The sequence below is a fragment of the Myotis lucifugus genome, unplaced genomic scaffold (genome assembly GCF_000147115.1).
Source record: "Myotis lucifugus unplaced genomic scaffold, Myoluc2.0 scaffold_61, whole genome shotgun sequence".
In the NCBI taxonomy this organism is placed as follows: Eukaryota; Metazoa; Chordata; class Mammalia; order Chiroptera; family Vespertilionidae; genus Myotis; species Myotis lucifugus.
This window is the reverse complement of record NW_005871109.1, coordinates 4,587,542-4,609,895: the sequence shown is the minus strand read 5'-3', so window position 1 is coordinate 4,609,895 and position 22,354 is coordinate 4,587,542. Positions and strand designations below refer to the sequence as shown.

The 22,354-nt window shown below is 35.4% G+C and overlaps 1 protein-coding gene across 1 annotated transcript; it reads right to left on the bottom strand.

Annotated features, from left to right (window-relative positions):
- Positions 1-1,837: 1,837 nt before the first annotated feature.
- On the bottom strand, positions 1,838-18,706 carry TMEM41B (transmembrane protein 41B). The gene is given in 6 exon segments (XM_023754552.1): positions 1,838-2,230; positions 2,465-2,492; positions 2,495-2,779; positions 2,782-2,843; positions 15,680-15,808; positions 18,569-18,706. Coding segments are annotated over 6 exon segments (645 nt in total). The 5' UTR covers positions 18,655-18,706; the 3' UTR covers positions 1,838-2,175.
- Positions 18,707-22,354: the final 3,648 nt, after the last annotated feature.

The following is a 22,354-nucleotide window of genomic DNA, read 5'->3' as shown; positions in this document are numbered from 1 at the left end:
GCCAATGGCTCACTTTGTTTTTTTCTTTTAATATGTTTTTACAGATTTCAGGAGGGGGAGGGAGAAATAGCTAGAAACATCGATGAAAGGGAAACATCAATCTGCTGCCTCCTGCTCCTCCCCTACTGGGGATCCCAGCTGCAACCCAGGCATGTACCCTGACTGGAATTGAACCAGCAACCTCTTGGTGCATGGGAGGATGCTCAACCAACTGAGCTACACCAGCTGGGCTCATTTTAGTTTAAATTTGTTTATTCTGCTAGGTGCTTTAAAAAATTAAATTTAATGAAATTCATTATATCAACTCAAATAAAAGTTTTTTTAAAAAATATATTTTAGCTGAAACCGGTTTGGCTCAGTGGATAGAGCGTCGGCCTGCGGACTGAAAGGTCCAGGTTCGATTCCGGTCAAGGGCATGTACCTGGGTTGCAGGCACAATCCCCAGTGGGAGATGTGCAGGAGGCAGCTGATTGATGTTTTTCTCTCTCATCAATGTTTCTAACTCTCTATCTCTCTCCCTTCCTCTCTGCAAAAATCAATAAAATATATTAAAAAAATATATTTTAATATAAAATATTAAAATATTTTATTGATTTTTTACAGAGAGGAAGGGAGAGGGATAGAGAGTTAGAAACATCGATGAGAGAGAAACATCAATCAGTTGCCTCCTGCACACCCCCCAGTGGGGATGTGCCCACAACGATGGTACATGCCCTTGACCAGAATCGAACCTGGGACCTTTCAGTCTGCAGGCTGACGCTCTATCTACCGAGCCAAACCGGTCAGGGCTCAAATAAAAGTTTTATCTTTCCCTTCCAATCTTTACACCTAATACTTCTTTCTCTTTCCTTAAAGCATTTGGCCAAAACCTTCAGTACCATATCCAATTGCAGCAATGATAGTGGGATTCTTTACTTACTTCCCAATCTTAAAGAGAGTGCATCTAAAATTTTCTATTAAAAATAACATTTAATGTAGTTTTTTGGTAAACAATGTATCAAAATAAATTATTATTACTGACTTGCTGCAATTTTTATTATATATAGGTATTGAACTTTATCAAAAAGTTTTCCTGTATCTATCAAGATAATATTTTCTCCTCTTAATGTAGTAAATGACACTGATACATTTTTCTGATGTTTAACTATCCCAATATTCTGAGTATAAACTCTGTTCTTGATGTATTTTCTAAATATAAGAGCTGGCTCTAGTTATACATTATACACACACACACACACACTAGAGGCCCGGTGCACGAAATTCTGGCATGGGTAGGGTTCCTAGGCCTGGCTGGCGATCAGGGCCTTCCTTCGTTCCGCACCACCCCCTGGCGATAAGCACACGTCATAATGAGCAGTTGAACGCCTGGGGGGACAATTTGCATATTAGCCTTTTATTATATAGGATATATATATATAGTGTCAGTGTTCAAAAATTAAATGAGTCTTTTCTTTACTGCATTAGCACCTTTTACACATCTAACTGACAATCAATGAATGATCATTTACACACCAGGAAAGCTTCAGCCCTTTTAATTTATTCTGCCCATTTTCTAAAAGCCAAAGAGAACATTAAATTTCTTTAAGGTTCTCAAAAGTCAACTATAGCCCTAGCCGTTTTGGCTCAGTGGGTAGAGCGTCAGCCTGCAGACTGAAGGGTCCTAGGTTTGATTCCAGTTAAGGGCACATGCAGGAGGCTGTCGATCAATGGCTCTCTCTCATCATTGATGTTTCTATCTCTCTCTCCCTCGCCTTTCCTCTCTGAAATCAATAAAAATATATTAAAAAATAAACAAACTAATTATTTTTTTAAAAGTCAACTATAAAAAAATTTAAGGTTTTTTAAAATTTGAAATACAACTTTATTCGGATTCTAAACAAAAAAGAATGGGAATGACAGTAACAAACAAGGTTTCACCACTGAGGATTGTGATGCAACTGCAGCTTTCTTATAGTTGAAACTCAATAAGGAAACAACTGCATTCCAAAACAGCTAAATATGCAGGTCCAAAAAGTGAAGGTATTTTTAACTGCCACATTCTCTCCGAAGCCCATTCATCTTTCAGCATCCCAAGGATCAAGCACAGGTTCTGATTAGCTATATAACAAAGTAGCAAACACGCGGCACCACTGACACCACAAGACAGTTGCCTGACACTGGGCTCCAGCTTCCCTCTCACAGGTTGTCATCCTCGTCTGGGAGCGCCGTGGTCTGAGCAACCTCTAGATCAGTGATGGCGAACCTTTTGAGCTCGGTGTGTCAGCATTTTGAAAAACCCTAACTTAACTCTGGTGCCGTGTCACATATAGAAATTTTCTGATATTTGCAACCATAGTAAAACAAAGATTTATATTTTTGATATTTATTTTATATATTTAAATGCCATTTAACAAAGAAAAATCAACCAAAAAAATGAGTTCGTGTGTCAGAGGTGTCATAGGTTCGCCATCACTGCTCTAGATCTTGCTCATACTGTGCTGCCAGCGCTGGGCCATGACAACCTCTGGAGGGGGAAGAGCAGGCATGGCGACGAACTCCAACATTATAATGGCACACAGGGCTTGGATGTAGTAGCAGTCTCGCAGCCCCCCGAACTTCTCTTGGCCAGCAGTGTCCAGCACATTGAACTTGATGGGCCCTCGGTTGGTGTGGAACACAAGGGGGTGTACTTCCACACCCAGGATGGCTACATACTTCTTCTCAAATTCACCCGTCTGGTGACGTTTCACGAAGGTCATCTTCCCAGTCCCACCGTCACCAACCAATACAAGTTTGAAAGAACTTGGGGTTCTCCTTGGGCGGCCATGGTGATGTCAGTCAGAATCGTCTCCCGGGCCATCTGACTGAGAGCAAAATTTAAGGTTTTAAAAATTTTCTTTGTTCTTGAAAATGCACATCAGAATTTCAAGAGAATATATTTCTATTTGATGAAAGATGTTTTAATACAAATACTAAGCATGAAAAAAATAACAAATTTAATCTTTTCAGTATAATTTATTCTTATTACATTTTAGTTTGCATTTATTGAGTATCTTAGAAATATTACACTCAAGGTAATAGAATCCCAGAGAGGGGCTATTAAGAGGGGCACAGTCTCACTTAGTATGTCAATTTCGTAGTTAGCTCGTAGGCCTCCTCACTACACATACTTACTCTCTGTGGTTATTATATGTAACTGTCTTCAAGATGTGGCTGAAGTTTAAATCTACATCTGGCATCAGGCCAAGTATGTGAATCTATGAATATGGGCACCAACGGCATTTAGAGTATAGCCTGCTACAGGATTCTTGGCAGTCAATGATGATGAATCTAGGAAGGTTGGCTATTCTCTTGAGAGAAAAAATACCCTACTTGGAGTGACAGTTACAGTTTTCTAATAGAAAAAAAAAAACAAAAAACAGCAAAGGGAAAGAATCAATGATAAGGATAGGGAAAATACTCTGAGAATAGAGTAAGTACAATATATACACAATGGAGTGAATAGTGAGACCTCTTCTAAAAAGTCTGATAAAAATTTATTCAATTACATTTTATACAGTAATATTTAGTGACCTTTGTTCAAAATATTATGTTTTAAATTCACATGTAAAAATAACAAAAGCTTATCACTCAGTCTCTGGTCAATAAGAAAGGAAGAAAACCTTGCTAGGTATAACAATAAATAATTTCACACAAAGGCCAGGTGACATAAGAATAGTATATTAATCAATATATTTTCTTTGTATTTACAATAAATCCATTTGTTAATACTGTGATAGAAAAAATAATAAATCAGTCCACATTATGTAGTAGAAACAGGCTCTGAGGATGATCATACCTCTCACAATAAAAACATACAAGGATTTCTCCCACAGTTACAGTACTTTTCAACATGACAGTCTTAACTGAAGGTAAAACTGAGAGTACTTTACTTTAGATCAGTTATGTCCTAGAATCAAGTGTATTACCATTAAGCAAGCAGCAAAAAGCTGTTTCATTTAAATATAGTAGTTACCATGTGAGAAGTTAATTATATTTTGAGTTATAAAAAGTACAAACACTAAATTGGGAAATTGCATTAACCAAAAGTAGCCCCAAACAAAAGAGGCATTAATAGAAATGAAACAAGGCATTCTTATAAGTATATCATGCATAAAAAAGGATAATTACATAATACAGATGTTAACGACCAGACTAATAAATAAATTAAGTAAATTTCATAGTCATTGGAACAAATAAACTATATTTAACCACTTAAGTGTTATGCTGTCACTGTTTCAAAATATAAGGTAATATAATTAATATAACATCTAAAACCTGCATGTTAAATGTTTGCTTTTTTGATCCCCTTTTGAGATAGTAAGAGGGAACTGTGTAACAAAATATTATCTGAATATAAATTATCAACACCAAAATGATACAATTATCATGTAATCACCATTTTGTATATGCACAATGGAAATATTGTGAAAGCTAGATAAAGAAGATGAAAGTATATTGGTCAGAATTTTACATTTCAAACGAATCCATGATAATCTGGAACAGGAAAAAATAAAATAAAATTCACTAAATAGATATAACTTGATATCCTTTCCCAATTCAGTAGTACACTAAGATGCAACTTCTAAACAAATCCATTACCTCAAAGGTAAGAGGAAGATGTAAATCTCTTTTAAATACTGGCTTTAAGTTTATGCTCTGAAAGATGGTTGATATTAGCCAGAACTACAATACTATTTTTAAAAATGTAGAATTTTTGCTTTTGTATATCTACTTTATTAGCAAGGGATAAAAAAGAAAAATATTAAAATATCAAGCCCAGGATAAGTATTTATAGCCAGTTCATGAATAAATTAAATTAACCAATTGGGTCAAAAATTTCCTACTAATGCTGGTTTTAATTTGTTATAGCTACTCTTAGACTAAAGTAATTTAGAAGATGACTATCATAACTACTGATAGCACTTTTCATGGTATATCAATTTCCATTCTTTCTACTCTCCTTTGCCACTTAAATGCATTATTTTAACTATTTAATAGGGAATCTTATTTTACAAATTCCTTGTTTCAATTACTGAAGAAGTGATTTGAACACATAAACCTGCCAGTCCTGAGATGATGATGGTGATGATGATAGGAAAACTAAAACCTAGGATGATTTTTCACTCAAATTTCTGCTTTAGTTTTTTTTGGAAGATGGCTGGCAGTATAGAAAGAAGAGCCAAAATCATTAGGACAAATACTGAGTTCCAGGAAACAGCTTCCCCTGCTGTTGTAAGCTGGTACAGTGTTGTTCCTGCCTTAATGGCTATAAAAGAGGGGGGTGCAACACCTAAAAAAACAAACAAACAAAACCAATAAAAACCATCAGTTGTTTATCTTTCAACATTATAATTTTCTGCATGTACTAATTATCTTTTAAGAATATAGCAACCTCCATTTTGGAAATTTTTAATTTGAAGTCCCTTAAGTTTATTTCCATATAAAGGATTAAAATTTTCATAATCACTTTTTAAGAAAATAAATATAAGAACCCAAGAAAAGTTTCCAGAAAAATTTTACAATTATGAACAACCTTAAAAAAAAGAATGTGCTCTGATCCAGCAATTTCAACTTTCGCAAATAATGTATATGAGCAAAGGTATAATCTCAAGGATGTTCATCAAAGCATTATAATAATAAAAATCTGGAAATAATCTAAATATTCAAAAATAAGACTGAGTAAATTGTCATTCACCCTTGACAGAATATACCTAAAAATAAAATAAAATGGTAGGATACTCAGAAATGAAATGAGACTCAAAATACAAGTAAAAAGAATTTATACAAGAGCATACACAAAATGATCATATTTCATTAAAAATCAGAACCGAATGCCCTGGCCAGTGTGGCTCAGCTGGTCGTCCCATGCATTGAAAGGTTGCTGGTTCAATTTTAGGTCAGGGCACATGCCTGGGTTGTGGGCTCAATACCCAGTAGGGGCCATGCAGGAGGCAGCAGATTGATGTTTCTTTCTCACACTGATGTTTTTCTCTCTCTCTCTCTCCCTCTCCTTTTCTCTCTCTTTAAAATTCAATTAAGAAAATAAAAGTTATAATAAATAAAAAAAGCAGAACCAAAAAAATTAATTCAGTCAAAGCTGAAGTTAGCTAAATCTCTAGGTATTTAATCTGCAAAGTAAGAAAATATGGACAAAAATTCTCTTTTGATTCCATAATCGTTAACATTAATTTACAAAATCTCAAATTAACCCTGTGATATTTTTAAGTTTGACAATAAATTTTTGAAGTAGCAATAAAAATTGATTTTGATTATTTTTTTCAAAAAGATCTATTCTCACATGTATTAACTTAAATGAATACTCATTACATGAGGAATCTGCTCCTTTTGTTGGTAGCGAAACAATTCAACTTAAATTTGAAAGAAAAGCAGAATACTCTTGCTAAAGAACCATTAGAATTCATAAAATATACAAATGAATCTTTATGTCCACTGATTAATTTCAAAATTAAGTGCAGCTCCTTGAAAGCAATATATTTGTTAATCCTTGCTTCCCACACACTTTTGGTAATGCCCATAATAAATATTGATTTCAATAAAATAAAAAATAGGATCAATTCTTTACTGAAAGTTCAATATTTCAGTGCCTGAGTAGAGGACAAAGGAGAAAATTATTCAAAAAAGGCACTTTTTTTCTCTCCACTGAAGGAGAAAATGGAGTTTAAAAATCCTGCTTACTAGTAATCCTGCATGATTAAAAAAATATCCATAGAGAATGCTCCTCTTTAAAAGAAGCAACACAAAAATACTTAAATTAAGACAATCCAACCAACATTTCTGAGTATCTGTTTACACAGGCCAGGCACTGTGCCACTCTCCTGGCATGTCTGCAAAGCATGAAATCCAGCCCAGCTGGACACTGCTAGCTATGTACACAATGAGTTCTAATACAGAGTGAACCAGAGACCTTACCTAGAAAAGTGCCAATAAAAAAAACTTTCAATGGCACATTTATCACAGGAGATGTAATATTAATAAACCAATTAGGCAGAAATGGTGTTATTCTCAAAAATATAATGTAGTTAATGAGATGTTCTCTATGACGTTCAACCTGTCAAGAAAGAAAGAAAGAAAAGAATTGGGATCAATTTCAAATTCTCATCCTTGATAGTTCAGAGTTTATCCAATAGCAATAATCAAAAGGGAGCTTGAAAATGACAATGAACTACTTATCAAATGCTCACTACCAGAGCTAAATTAACTTGGGATGAGAGGTTTTTTAAATTGTGCTTAAAGCTTAATGTTACTAAAGATGGTTCTATACCAACCTAGATAATGATGCCTCAACAATGATATTTTAAACCTAAAATGGCAAAATTAAACTTATGACTAGATATAAGAAACACATCAAGTAATCAACTTTTCATTGCCTTTAACTTCCTATAATGTAAAGGGCTAATATAACACATCAGCATACCCAGCCTTCAATTTTTTAAAAAAATATATCTTATTGATTTTTTACAGAGAGGAAGGGAGAGGAATAGAGAGTTAGAAACATCGATGAGAGAGAAACATCGATCAGCTGCCTCCTGCACACCCCCTACTGGGGATGTGCCTGCAACCAAGGTACATGCCCTTGACCGGAATCGAACCTGGGACTCTTCAGTCCACAGGCCGACGCTCTAGCCACTGAGCCAAACTGGTCAGGGCACCAGCCTTCAATTTTTAAAAATTTCTGATCTTTATTTTACCATTAGCATGCAGGAGGCAGCCAATCGATGATTCTATTTCATCATTGATGTTTCTATCTCTATCTCCCTCTCCTTCCTCTCTGAAATCAATAAAAATATTTTAAAAATAAATAAAAATAAATGAGATTAAAGTATATGGAAATATTTAACCAATTAAATATAGGCAATGATTACATTAGTTAATACTTCCTTTGAATAACAAGCTTACTTATGAAAAATAGGTATTCCAAAAATATATGTAAAATAATTTTATTTTATTTATTTTGAGAGCAAGAGAGACATTGATTTGTTGTTCTACTTATTTATGCACTCATTGGTTGCTTCTTTTTTTAAATATATCTTTATTGATTTCAGAGAAGAAAGGAGAAGGGTAGAGAGACAGAAACATCAATGATGAGAATCACTGATCGGCTGCCTCCTACACGCCCCCAACTGGGGATCAAGCCCGCTACCCAAGCATGTGCCCTTGACTGGAATCGAACCCAGGACCCTTCAGTCTGCAGGCTGACACTCTATACCCTGCGCCAAACCGGCTAGGGGCGCCTCATTGGTTGCTTCTTAAATGTGCCCTAACGGGGGATCAAACCCACAACTTTGGTGTATATCAGTATGATGTTCTAAACAACTGAGCCATCCAGCCAGGACCACATGTAAATTAATTTTAATATTCAGTACATATGCGGTAAAGTGAGAAGAGCACTGGACTAAAAGTCTAGAGATCTGAGACTCTGCACCTTGCTTTACAAGTAAATAAATGTTTAATTCTAGGTCAAATGCTTAATTTCTGTTAATATGCTAATCATAAAACAAAGGGATAAGGCAAAGGTAATCTATAAAATTCCTCTGAGTTAAGTGTTTCTTTTGATTCTTTATAAAAATAGAATTTTCTTAGCAATACTATGTTAGATTTTTCTGTATAGTATAGCTTACATTATATTGCTAGTCTTTGCAGAGACCCTGACTAAAGATAACAGTTGTGCCAGACCAGTGCAGCTCAGTGGATGAGCATCAACCTATGAACTAGGAGGTCACGGTTGTCAGGGCATATGTCTGGGTTGCAGGCTTAAGCCCGTGAGGGGCATGCAGGAGGCAGTCGATCAATGATTCTCTCTCAGCATTGGTATCTCTTTCTCTCTCTCCCTCTTGCTTCCTCTCTGAAATCAATGAAATATATCAATATATATAAAAGCCTAAGCAACAGTTCGACCACTCGACCGTTCAACCGGTAGCTATGACATGCACTGACCACCAGGGGGCAGACGCTCAATGCACAGGCATGGAAACATGGAACAGACTGATGAATCTCAGAGGGATGGGGGGAGGGCAGGAAGAGATTAACCAAAGATCTTATATGCATATTAGAGGCCCGATGCATGGATTCGTGCACCGGTGAGGTCCCTTGGCCTGGCCTGCGGGGATCAGGCTGAAAGCAGCAGTCTGACATCCCCTAAGGGATCCCGGATTGTGAGAGGGTGCAGGCCACGCCAAGGGACCCCGCTGGTGCACGAATCCGTGCACCGGGCCTCTAGTATATACATAAAAAGATAAGAGTTGTTCCCACAGGTGAAATGCATTAGAGGAGTTTTTCATTACAAGTTTTTCACTGACAACATAACTACATCAACACAAAACAGGTGAAGCATCTAAATATGTGGTTGCCTTTACACTGACATTTTGACTTCTCTGCTCTAACTGAACTTACTAGAAATGAAGAATTAAAATTATTGTTATGGGTACAAAAACTTTGTCTTTGAAATTATTAACATTTATCATTTGCTTCCCACTTGATTTTATTTTGGCCAAAAGATCATTTTTATTAAAGCCTTGAGTCTGAGTTAATTTATGTAAGGACTATATATTGACCTCCCAATTAGCCAACGACTTACATTAAATAATTTAAAAACACATGTTTACCTGCTGTGACCATTTTACTGCTTTCTCTGTTAGATATTTGTATACAACTGGTCTCCCAACTAAATAGGAGAGCATATAGCAGAATGAGGCCCCAAGTCCAGAACACTAGAAAACAATAAGAAGCCATGAACATTTTGTAGTTATTGATATGGATATATTCACCTAAGGAAATGCTGAACTACTTTACTTCTTTGGGGGCTGGGAAGGATACTCTGCACGCCATCTCTTGTGCAGAGAGCAAGAACCTATTTGATCGAGTCCTTTCTCAGACCAAATTATAACTAAACTAAGATCAGCTAAAACTAACTGACACTTACAATTAAATTTAGTGACTATATAAAAATAGTTAATGTTAGCCTTTAGCCTAAGAATAAAACTTCAAGAGCCAATTTTTTTCTTTCAATTGCTTTGCTTGAAAACACCATCCCCAGCTCTGGGACTTAATTCATTGTCAATCAATACTCTTGGACTATTTGAATTACAAAATACAATAGAACAGTGGTTCTCAACCTTGGCTGCACATTAGAATCACCTGGGAATCTTTTAAAAATCCTGATTTCTGGGCAATAGAAGAAGAAAAGGTTAAAACAGAGCCTATAAATGCAATCAAGTCTATGATACCCCTGTTCCAGAAAAAAAAAAAACCTAAGTTAATCTAACATAACACATCCTTATGGAGGGACTTAACAAATTAACATTAAACTCCTCTTAAAACTAATGAGTTTATGTTTATATAAATAAGTGGGACTAGTAATGCCCTCCTCCCCCTCCCCCTGCCTCTCCTCCTCCTCCTTCTATTTTAAGCTGTTTTTTATAGTTTTCCAATTTGATTTAATATACTTACCAAACAAACAAGAAATAAGGCCAGTGGAAATGGATAAAGAAACCCTGAGAGTATACTGAGAAATATAGAACCTGGAATAGCAAATGTTTGCAAGCTGTTAACTTTTAAGTTAAGGATTAAAACATAATTAAGTGGAATTTTCAAGACATAGCCAACATTTCTGGAAAAAATATCAGTACATAAGTAATCATGTTAATAAGATTACATCCACATTTCAGTATTAAAAATAAAGTAAAATTATATCCAAAAGTTTAAAAAATATATGACTTCTCAGTTGTAATGCTTTTATCTCGAAGTTCACTAATACAAGCCAGGAATCAGGCATTGGCAAAAAAACAAACAAAAAAAGAGGAGGAAAAGAAAAAAGAACAAAAGAGGTCTCCAGTAACCTTTTTTTTGTTCATTATTTTTATTTTTTTTAATTGTCTAAAGTTTTACATATGTCTCCTTTTTCCCCAATTGACACCCCTCCCGCCCAGGCATTCCCACCCCCCGGGCAAGCCCCCACTGCCCCAGTGTCCAGTAATCTTGTAAATATGCTTCTCTAATGCACTGCACTTACTCCAAAATATTTTCAGGAAATATGATTTCTGTGGAAATCTAGGTACATATAAGGTATAATAATTCCTTATTTGTAATTTAACTTATACACGTTTGCCTAAATTCATTAATCTAGAAAAAAGATAAGGGTTACAAAATGTAATAAAAGTCACAAATCTTATTTTAAAAACAATTATGTTTTTTCCTTTAGTTGCCAGTTTGGGCTTGGACCCCTTTTTAAGCCCTCACATGATTTACTTACAAGGTCAGTCAAACTGAGTGATCTCCCTCAACATCTCTCCTTCCTACTTGAAAATTTCTGTCTTCATCCATAAAGTCTCCTTCTCCATCTTTCTCTAGTTTCCACTTTACTCATGTTTTCATTTGAATCTTCTTCCTCCTCATGTGTTTCTTAAACCTCTTGTTCTTCCACTGGAGCTGTCCTGTTTAAAACCACTCAGATGCCTATAAAGAAAATCTAGGCTTTCCTTGACCAAGGTTATCCTACCCAATTACTGCCTCTCATCTTTCTTCCTTGCAAGACATTCTCTCCTCTTCCCTTACAACCTGGCTTACCCATCCACCACTCCACTGAAACTTCCTCCTGGACAAAATAAATGACTTTTCTCATTTTTTAGCAATTCCTGCATAGAATTAAACATCCTCTCTCATTTAAAAAAACAAAGCACTTTTCTTCTACATTACAGATCATTACATCTCTAGCTTTTTTCTTCTTCTCACCCTCAACTCTTAAGGTTTTCCTACCATTCTGTTGACCATACTCTTCTCTCCCTTTCCTTCAATAAATTCAGCGATTTGCATGGTTTCAAGTATATGGCCATATATGTTGATAACTCTGAATTCTCTATCTTGATTCAATCTTGCTAATCAAACACAAGTCTCAAATTTTCTATCAACTGGATGCCTCCATTAAAAATAAATTTTATCAATTTATTTATTACAGGGTTCTTTAGAACCTGATGGAAAAGTTTCAAACATATGAAAGTGTAGAAATTAGTATGATGATGCCCTATATACCTATGCACAGATTCAACAATTAACACTCAACCAATCTTAATTTGTCTTTTTCCCTTACACTGGATTATTTTGAAGAAAATCCGAGACATATCAATTCATGTGCAACTACTTTAATACTTTAAAAGGATAAGGATTCCTTCTCTTTTTACCATAACTATAATACCGCTGTCAGACTTCCAGAGATTTCTTAGTATAATTCCTTACTATCCTGAATATCTATTTAGTCTGTATTCAGATTTCCCAAAGACCTCATAATTTTTTTCTTTTACAGCTAGTTTGATTAAATCAGTATTTAAAAAAATGCTCAAACATGGTATTGCTTACTTTATCACTTAAGTATAGCTTCCATTTTTCCTTCTTCCAATGTATTTGTTGAAGAAACCAGTCATTTGTAGAATTAACCACCTTTTAAATTTTGCCTATTGTATCTCTTAGAATGGTTTAATATGTCCCTGTCCTTTATCTTGTAGTATTAATAAAGCCATTCTCTCTGCATGGGAATGTCATTCGAGCTTAACTTTCTAGCTCTGTTTAGATTGGTATTTCTTTTCTCTTACACTGATAAATAGGAAAGATAATGACAAAGGGCCTACACAAAGCACACTAAGTAAGCAATGTTTGCCTTAGCAGCAAAAGCTTTTGTAAATGTATTTGTTACTAAGACATATATTTTATATGTATAATATGTAATCCAATATGTAGTATTATTTGCAAATGATATGATATTATACATAGCAAACCCTAAAGACTCCATCAAAAAACTACTAGATTTAATAAAGGGGTTTGGCAACGTGGCAGGATACAAAATTAACATTCAGAAATCGGTGGCAATTTTATACACCAATAATGAATTCTCAGAAAGAGAAACTAAATAAACAACCCATTTACCACTACAACAACATATTAAGATATTGAGGAATAAACTTAACCAAGTAGGTAAAAGACTTGTACTCAGAAAACTATAGGATATTGAAAAAAAGATAGAGGAAGATATAAACAAGTGGAAGAATATACAGTGTTCATGGATTGGTAGAATTAACATCATTAAAATGTCCATACTACCCAAAACAATCTATAGATTCAATGCAATCCCTATTAAAATACCAACAGCATATTTCACAGATCTAGAACAAATACTCCAAAAATTTATATGGAACCAAAAAAGACCCTGAATAGCTGCAGCAATCTTCAGAAAGAAGAACAAAGTTGGAGGAATCACGATAAAAGATATCAAGTTATACTACAAAGCCACTGTAATCAAAAGAGCCTGATCCTGGCACAAGAACAGGTATATAGATCAGTGGAATAGAACAGAGACCCCAGAAATCGACCCAAGCCAATTAATATTTGACAAAGGAGGCAAGAACATACAACAGAGTCAAGACAATCTCTTCAATAAATGGTGTTGAGAAAATTGGGCAGATACATACAAAAAAAATGAAACTAGACCACCAATTTACACCATAGACAAGAATAAACTCAAAATGGATAAAAGACTTAAATGTAAGTCGTGAAACCATAAAAATCCTAGAAGAAACCATAGGCAGCAAAATCTCAGACCTCATTCATTGCAATGTTTATGGGTGCATCTCCTAGGGCAGTGGTCGGCAAACTGTGGCTCTTTGGCCCCTTGAGTGTGGCTCTTCCACAAAATACCATGTGTGGGCGCGCATGTACAGTGCGATTAAAACTTCGTGGCCCATGCGCAGAAGTCGGTATTTTGTGGAAGAGCCACACTCAAGGGGCCAAAGAGCCGCATGTGGCTTGCGAGCCGCAGTTTGCCGACCACTGCCTAGGGCAAAGGAAATTAAGGAGAAAATAAACAAATGTGACTACATCAAAATAAAAAGCTTCTGCATAGCAAAAGAAACCATCAACATGGAACTGGAGAGCATTATACTAAGTGAAATAAGCCAGTCAATGAAGGAAAAATACCACATGATCTCACTCATTCATGGATAATAGAGACCATTATAAACTTTTGAACAATAATAGATACAGAGGCAGAGTTGCCTCGAACAGACTGTCAAACTACAGCAGGAAGGCCGGGGAGGGTGGGGGGGCAGGAGGGGAGGGTAAGAGATCAACCAAAGGACTTGTATGCATGCATATAAGCATAACCAATGGACATAAGACACTGGGGGGTAGGGGAGGCCAGGGGATTATCAAGGGCAGGGGGGGAAAAAAGGAGACATCTCTTTGTAATAATTTAAGCAATAAAAAAAATTATTAAAAAAAAAGAAACCATCAACAAAATGAAAAGGGAGCCCACTGTATGGGAGAACATATTTAGCAATGATACATCTGATAAAGGGTTACTATCCAAAATATATAAGGAACTCATACAACTTAACAAAAGTTAGATAAACAATCCAATTAAAATATGGGCAAAGGGTCTTAATAGACACTTTCTAGGAATTTGTCCTAAGAAACCCGAAATACCAATCAGAAAGAATGTATGCACCCCTATGTTCATAGCAGCACAATTTACAATAGCTAAGATTTGGAAACAGCCCAAGTGCCCATCAGTACATGAGTGGATAAAAAAGCTGTGGTACATTTACACTATTTCATGCAGCAGTAAAAAAAGAAAGCTCTCTTACCCTTTGAGACAGCATGGAGGGACCTGGAGAGTATTATGCTTAGCAAAATAAGCCCGTCAGAGAAAGACAATTATCACATGATCTCACTCATATGTGGAATCTAATTAACAAAATAAACTGATAAACAAAAAAGACCCAGAGACATAGAAGCATAGAACAGATTGCAGAATCTCAGAGGGAAGTGGGAGAGGGTAGGTAGGTGGGAAGAGATCAACCAAAGAACTTGTATACACATATGCATAATCCATGGACACAGACAATAAGGTGGTGAAGGCCTGGGACAGGGGGCAGGGTGGGCTAGAAGGGGCTTATGGGGGAAAAAAGGGGACATATGTAATACTTTCAACAATAAAGATTTAATAAAAAGAAGATTAATCACTAGTAGCCTAAGCAACTTGAAAATATTTAGAAAGAATAAAGTTATTTTCCTGACTAGTTAAAAATATAACATATATGTCTATAAAACAAAGAAATAAATACTAAGTACTATTTTTAAAAATCCATATCCTTTGAATAATTATCCTTTTAGAATTTTTTTTGACAAAGAAAACCATTAAATGGAAGAAAAAATATCACACACAAAAAGATTCATAACACAAAATCTAAAAAAAAATTAAACACAAATTATATCTTCAAACCTAAGAGAATGTTTTAAAATTATGGTATGGTGACCACTAATTCAAAATTATTATTTAAATTAAATTAAGACAACAAATAATCATAAATAAAATAATTATCTCAAATAATACAGAGGGAAGGAAAATATTTATAATAAGTGAAATAAGCAGAATATAATAAAACATAATATCCAAAAATAGTAATTGAGTTGAAGAGATAGGATTAAAGTGGGAAATTTTTGCATTTTAATTTTTCAATATTCTATTTAATATTGTTATATTGCATTAATAATTTTTAAAAGAAAAAATAGTTATGTATCACGGAGCAGCAGATTTTTAAAAAAACCATTCTCTTGAACAAAACTAGAAGACATTTTTCAGTTAAAAGGATACAAAATATATGTAGCAAAGTAAGCTACAAGTACTTGTACATAAAAGGTGTCCTTATATTTGGATAAAACTTTCCCTAGAGCCTTGGCATCATCCATATCTCTGGGAACCTTCATATTCACTCTTTCTTCTCTAAAAAAACAAAATCAAAGTGAAAAATTTTAAAGCAGAAATTTGCTAAGATAATTAACATTACAGTCAGTCAACTTCAAAACATGAAGTTTTATCCAAAATGATGCCTTGATCTATATTAAGCATAAATTCATAAATTTTAACTTTAAAAGTCCATACATTTGTTAATGCTTTAATATAATTAATATGAGACATGTGCTCTATATATGAAAGTTCAAAGTGACCCAAACTATATGGGTTTTTTAAAGCATTTGTTCCAACTTTGGTATAAATTTTGAATTAAGAAATAAACCACTGATGTTAGCAATATTTAAAACACATTTAACATCATTTTGGGTAATCCTCACGATAAGCTAAAGTCAATAATCAATTACAACTGAAATTAAGTAAGCATTTTATTAAATTTATAATCTGTACCCTTTCTGAAATATTCCAGCTCAGAATCCAGAAAACTTAAAACATTTTCTGTTATACACCTGAAACTAACATAACATTGTATGTCAACTATAATTAGAAAATAAATTTCAAATAACTTTAACATTTTCCCCCTTTCTATTAATTTTACTTTATATTTGGTTTCTTGCTTGGAACTGAATAATTTCTTGCTTATAAAAGCCTCAAATAATCACCTTTGCATTTAGTGTATATTGTGCCCATTTGTTTACATGATAAAATGTAACTGACCTTGCAGAACAATGATGGAGTACTGCTTAAGTCCTATAAAAATAGCAGGTAAGCCCTAAGCGGTTTGGCTCAGTGGATAGAGTGTCGGCCTGCCGACTGAAGGGTCCAAGGTTGATTCGGTCAAGGGCATGTACCTTCTTTGCGGGCACATACCCAGTAGGGGGTGTGCAGGAGGCAGCTGATTGATGTTTCTCTCTCATAGATGTTCCTAACTCTCTATCCCTCTCCCTTCCTATCTGTAAAAAACAAAACAAACAATAAAATATATATATTTTTAAAAAGCAGGTAAATGCCCAGCTGATGTGGCTCAGTGGTTGAGTGTCGACCCATAAACCAGGAGGTCACAGTTCGGTTTGATTCCCGGGCAAGGCACATGACCAGGTTGCAGGCTCATCCCCAGTAGCAGGTGTGCAGGAAACACCCAGTCAATGATTATCTCTCATCATTGATGTTTCTACCCCTCTCTCCCTCTCCCTTCCTCTCTCTGAAATAAAAATAAAAAAGGAAAAATAGCAGGTAAACTAAAATGGGTTTTCTCACTATAAATTTAAACACTGCCACATGCATGCTTATACACACACATAACACATAGAAAGAAATAAGCAGAACAACAGGTTTATAATAACATATTATATACATGTAATATTCTTAAAGCAGAGTGAAAACAAAGACAACCTTAATCTATACTCTATTTCCCTCTTTCAATCAGTTCTCTATTTCCTAATCTCTGATCAAAACCAGACAGAATCTAAAATTCAATCATACTAGTATTAACATAATACATGCTCTCTTCCCAAAGGCATTTCAAGAAATCAAAGTATTAAAATATATATAAGTTTAACTATACATTTTCAAGCATAAGAAATTGTTAGTGAGGAATTTAGAGGAAACAGTAACTTCCTGGTACTATGAAATCACATTTCAGTTATCTGTTACCACACCAGGCTGGCCCTGGTTGAAAGTCTAACTACATTTCAGTATTCTTTTGCAAGGTCCATTTCACTGTGAAAAGTACATATTGAGACCATATTATTTCCATAAAACAGGGAAAAGAAAAAGTGCCGGGAGACACAGAACTAATGGATGAGGAAACGAGTAAACAGAAGACAAAATTTGGTCATAAAGAAAAGTAAGAAGGGAGAAAACAGGGATGGATAAAAAGGGGAAAGCAGAGAAGATCATCACTATTTTACAAAATAAGGTCAATATCTATTATAGACTGTAAAATAAACTTACTTGATCACTATTATCATTAAAAAATAAAATGCAATAAACCAAATAGTTTAGAAAATATCAGAAACCACCACTTGTTTCACAAAACTTTAAGTTAGTTTTATATGTATATATGTATGCAAGTGAAGGGAGAAGAGGAGAAGGAGGTAAATAAGCACATACATATATGCAAGATCATTAAAAACATTAGACCTTAATTAGAGGAGCAGTGCTAGAAAAATCTTTCATAGAAAATCAAGAGGTATATTTGGACAGAAGTAATTTTTTTAAAAATATATATTTTATTGATTTTTTTTTTTAGAGAGGAAGGGAGAAGGAGAGATAGAAACATTAATGATGAGAGAGAATCATTGATTGGCTGCCTCCTGCACGCCCCCTACTGGAGATGATGCCTGCAACCCAGGCATGTGCCCTTGGCCAGAATCGAACTTGGGACCCTTCAGTCTGCAGGCTGATGCTTTATTCATTCAGCCAAACCAGCTAGGGCAGAAGTAATTTTTTAAAAATAGGTTTTAATTGATTTTAGAGAGAGAAACATTGATGAGAAAGAAACATCTACCCATTGCTTCCTACATGCCCCCTACTGAAGATCAAGCCCACAACCAGGGCATGTGCCCTGACCAAGAATCGAACCACCAACCTTTTGGTACATGGGACAACGCTCAACCAACTCTTACCAGCCAGGGCAAGAAGTATTTAAATAACAGTGTCAATATCAATATGAACTTGTCACAATCCGTGAGAGCTAATATACAATCACCATGACAGTGCTGTTGCTTAAAATTAGTTTAACTTTTAATCTACAGATGTCTAGATATTTTCAGTTTCTTTCAGTATACTTACTCACTAAGCTGAGGAAAGTTTTTATATACCAAAAACATAACGAAAGCCGCAGATAAGAAAATGGACACCAATATAAGAAGTGACATTCTTGCTGACCCAGCTTCTACACAGGCTTTTTCTGAAACAAATAAATAAAAAAAGATGTTATAATTATAATAAATATAAAGGAAGACAGTATTCCAAACCAGCAAATAATTTCCTTAAAGGCTTTACTCCCAAAAAGCTGTTCACACTTTTGCCCCCCAAAAAAACCTGTAACATTAAATTTAGGTACAGTTATTAACCAGGCATAGTACTTTTCTGCCTATATCCATTTTATTTTATTTTTATTTATTTATTTTTAAAATATGTTTTTACTGATATTAGAGATGGGAAGGGGGAGAGAGGGATAGAGAGAAACATCAATTGGCAGCCCACAACACGGGCATGTGCCCTGGCCAGGAATCAGATTGGCAATCTTTTGGTGCAAGGGACGATACCCAACCAACTGAGCCACTCCAGCCAGGTCTGGCCTATATCCGTTTTAGAAGCATAAAAAATCAAAAAAAAACAAAAACAAAACACCAGAATTTGTAGCACTGGTTTGTTGATAAGCCAAAGGGGGAAAATAGGTATTGCTCTAAGTGCTATCACTGACTTTCAATTTTATTATCTACCAGAGGCCCGGTGCATGAAATTCATGCACAGGTAGGGTCCCCAGGCCTGGCCCAGCGATCAGGGCCTATCGGGGCCTTCTGGATGCCGGCCAGGGCTTTCCTTCATTCCACACTGCCCCCTTGTGGTCAGCACATGTCATAGCGAGCAATCAAACTCCTGGTCTGGTTGAACTCGAGGGGACACTTTGCATATTAGCCTTTTACATATATAAATAATGGGAGGTGACAGCATAGGCAAAATAGCCTCTTAGGAAAAATGAGGTACTCTGGCAATTACGTCAACTGTCATAAAAACCTAGAGATTTTGCTAATGCAGTGATTTTCAACTTTTTTAATCTCATGGCACACCTTAATGAATTACTAAAATTCTGTGGCACTGACAAAAAATTAAGTATAATTTTGATTCATTCATACCAGACAGCTATTATGTTGACTGTTGTCATTTTTTTATTTTATTTAACAATCTAAGGGAAAATAGGTCAGTGCCCCTGACTAGATAGTCAGGTATGGCATGTTTTAAAAATTCTTGCAGCACTGCCATGGCACACCAAATGAAAACTGCTGTGCTAATGCAACTGGTTAATGTTTCTCTCTACACCAAAGGCTTCAGAATATAGTTGAACCTCAAATGTATCTGGGTGGCTCTATCTGCGATACCAAGAATGGGACAATTTGTTTGCATTCCCTCACAAGTTAATCTTAATGTTACCTTTAAAATTTTATGCAAGATAAAAGTATGAAATGAGATCCAGGAAACAATAAGCAGAAGAATGAGCAGGCTGTTTTTCCCTGGAAGCAGTCAATAGTACACCTTAATAGTACTCACTGGGGAAGAGGCAGATACATTATTCCATGTATATACTGATAACATTCATGAGATTTAAAAAATATATGTATACTATAATTAGGATTTATTACTTTCAGTTCTCTGAGAATGGATTTACCACTATGCCCCACCCAATCACTGTCTATATAACTTTTATTCATGCTTTTATGAAGTATGCTTTTACTCGATTCAATTTAGCAAATCATTCTTCATGAAAATTTATAAAGGTGTATCAGGCAAATGTTATTGCCTGCTCTAGTAAGACTCCCCTTCTCTGGCAACAAGCACCTTTCCCATGTCCACCCCCCTCTCCAAAGAGGCTAATCTCATTGGCCCTATTCTTACCATGTGATCCCAAACATAGAAGGCTAGCTCAATCAAGGTTGGACACCTGACAAGTAGAAACAATTCATTCCTAAGCATCTAAACCAGTGGTTCTCAACCTTCCTAATGCCGTGACCCTTTAATACAGTTCCTCATGTTGTGGTGACCTCCAACCATAAAATTATTTTCGTTGCTACTTCATAACTGTAATTTTGCTACTGTTATGAATCATAATGTAAATATCTGATATGCAGGATGTATTTAAAGGGGTCGCGACCCACAGGTTGAGAACCGCTGAATTCTAAACTAAGAAAAAAAGATACTGCTGTCAAGGTCTTGAGGCTGAGAAGTCAAACAATATAGGCCACAGTCAATAACATGGCAAGCCAAAGACATGTAACAGAAAACATAAGAGGGGAGATTGGAAAAGAAATCCAAAGAGCAGAAATGGGAGATATAGATCAGCTACTGGATTTTTAACTTTCCACTTCACTTGAAACCTGGCTAAATTATTTCTTGCTCATAGATACCAGTGAGATTGTCTCTTATATTCTTAGAACAACTTCCTTATTTATTTATTTACTTACTTACATCCTCACCCAAGAATATTTTTCCATTGCTTTTTAGAGAGAGTGGAAGAGAGAGGGGAAGACAGAGAGAAATATCGATGTGAGAGAAACCATCGATTGGTTGCTTCCTACCCTGAACAGGGCCCAGGCCAGAGAGGAGCCTGCAACCAAGATACATGCCTTGACCAGAATCGAACCCGGGACTCTTTGATCCACAGGCCAACGCTCTATCCATTGAGCCAAACCAGCCAGGGCCAACTTCCCTTTTTATTTGTGCTGGTTTAAACAGATTACTGTTCCTTTTCAACCCAAAAGCTTTAACTTTCATGTTATCTTTTGTCTCATTATGAGTTTATGTTACAACTGAATTAGCAAGATTTTGCTAAATTCTATGTTGAACATAAAGCAATAGAAACCATCAAGCCCTTCCTACTCAAAGCATGTTCTGTGAACTACAGGAATCAACTTCATCAGTGAGCGTGTTGAAACTGCAGATTCTCAGGCCAAAATTCCAGACCTACTAAATCAGAATCTGTATTTTAATAAGATACCCAGGAGATCTGCATGCACATTAAAGCTTAAGAAACAACAATCTGATTCACCCTACCTATTTTAAAGGTAAGTAAATAGAGGCCCAAAGGAAGTTACACTATTAAAAAAAAAAGTACTAAGCAACCAAATAGTGTTAAGTATATCTCCAAGGCATTTTACTATCAATTTACAGTTAACTCATAATCTCTGCTGAAACACCAATTGCTTAGGTTAATGCTTTAATATACTAAATGTAAATTATTCTTACCTGTTCATTAAAGCAGGTTTTCTAAAAGATAATATAAGGTTTATTGAGTTCTAGTATGTGAACACTAGGGTTAAAAAATGTTCTTTTCCAACTTTCTATAATGTATACATATCACAAATCAGTCTAACCTCTTAACTAGTACATACCATTTTAACTTTGTTATGTTTCATCTTAATCTCAAAAAGAACTTTACTTCAAAAACCAAGACACAAATAGAAATTTATTTGCTCATATCATACTTCTAAAATGCACTGCAGGAAAAAAAATCTATACATATAAAAGGCTAATATGCTAAGTGTCCATCTGGGTAATGACATCACGTAGCAACGCCCGGCTTCCTCTCCCTAGCAACGACTAGCCTCCTTGCAGTTTCTTCAGCCCAGGAATATGACTTGCTTTATAGCCAGGTGCAAACATTTCACCCTTTAACCAAAAGTCTGTGAAGCATTTTCCCATGCCTCATCTCATTTGATCCTCACAGAAGTCCTGGAGTAGGTAGATAGGAGACTTGGTGGAAACCTATTTTCTTTTCATTAGCCAGAAAACGGAGATTTAGAAAGTTTAGAAACTTGACCCGACTGAAAAGAAGTAAGAAATGGTGGACCTTGAAAA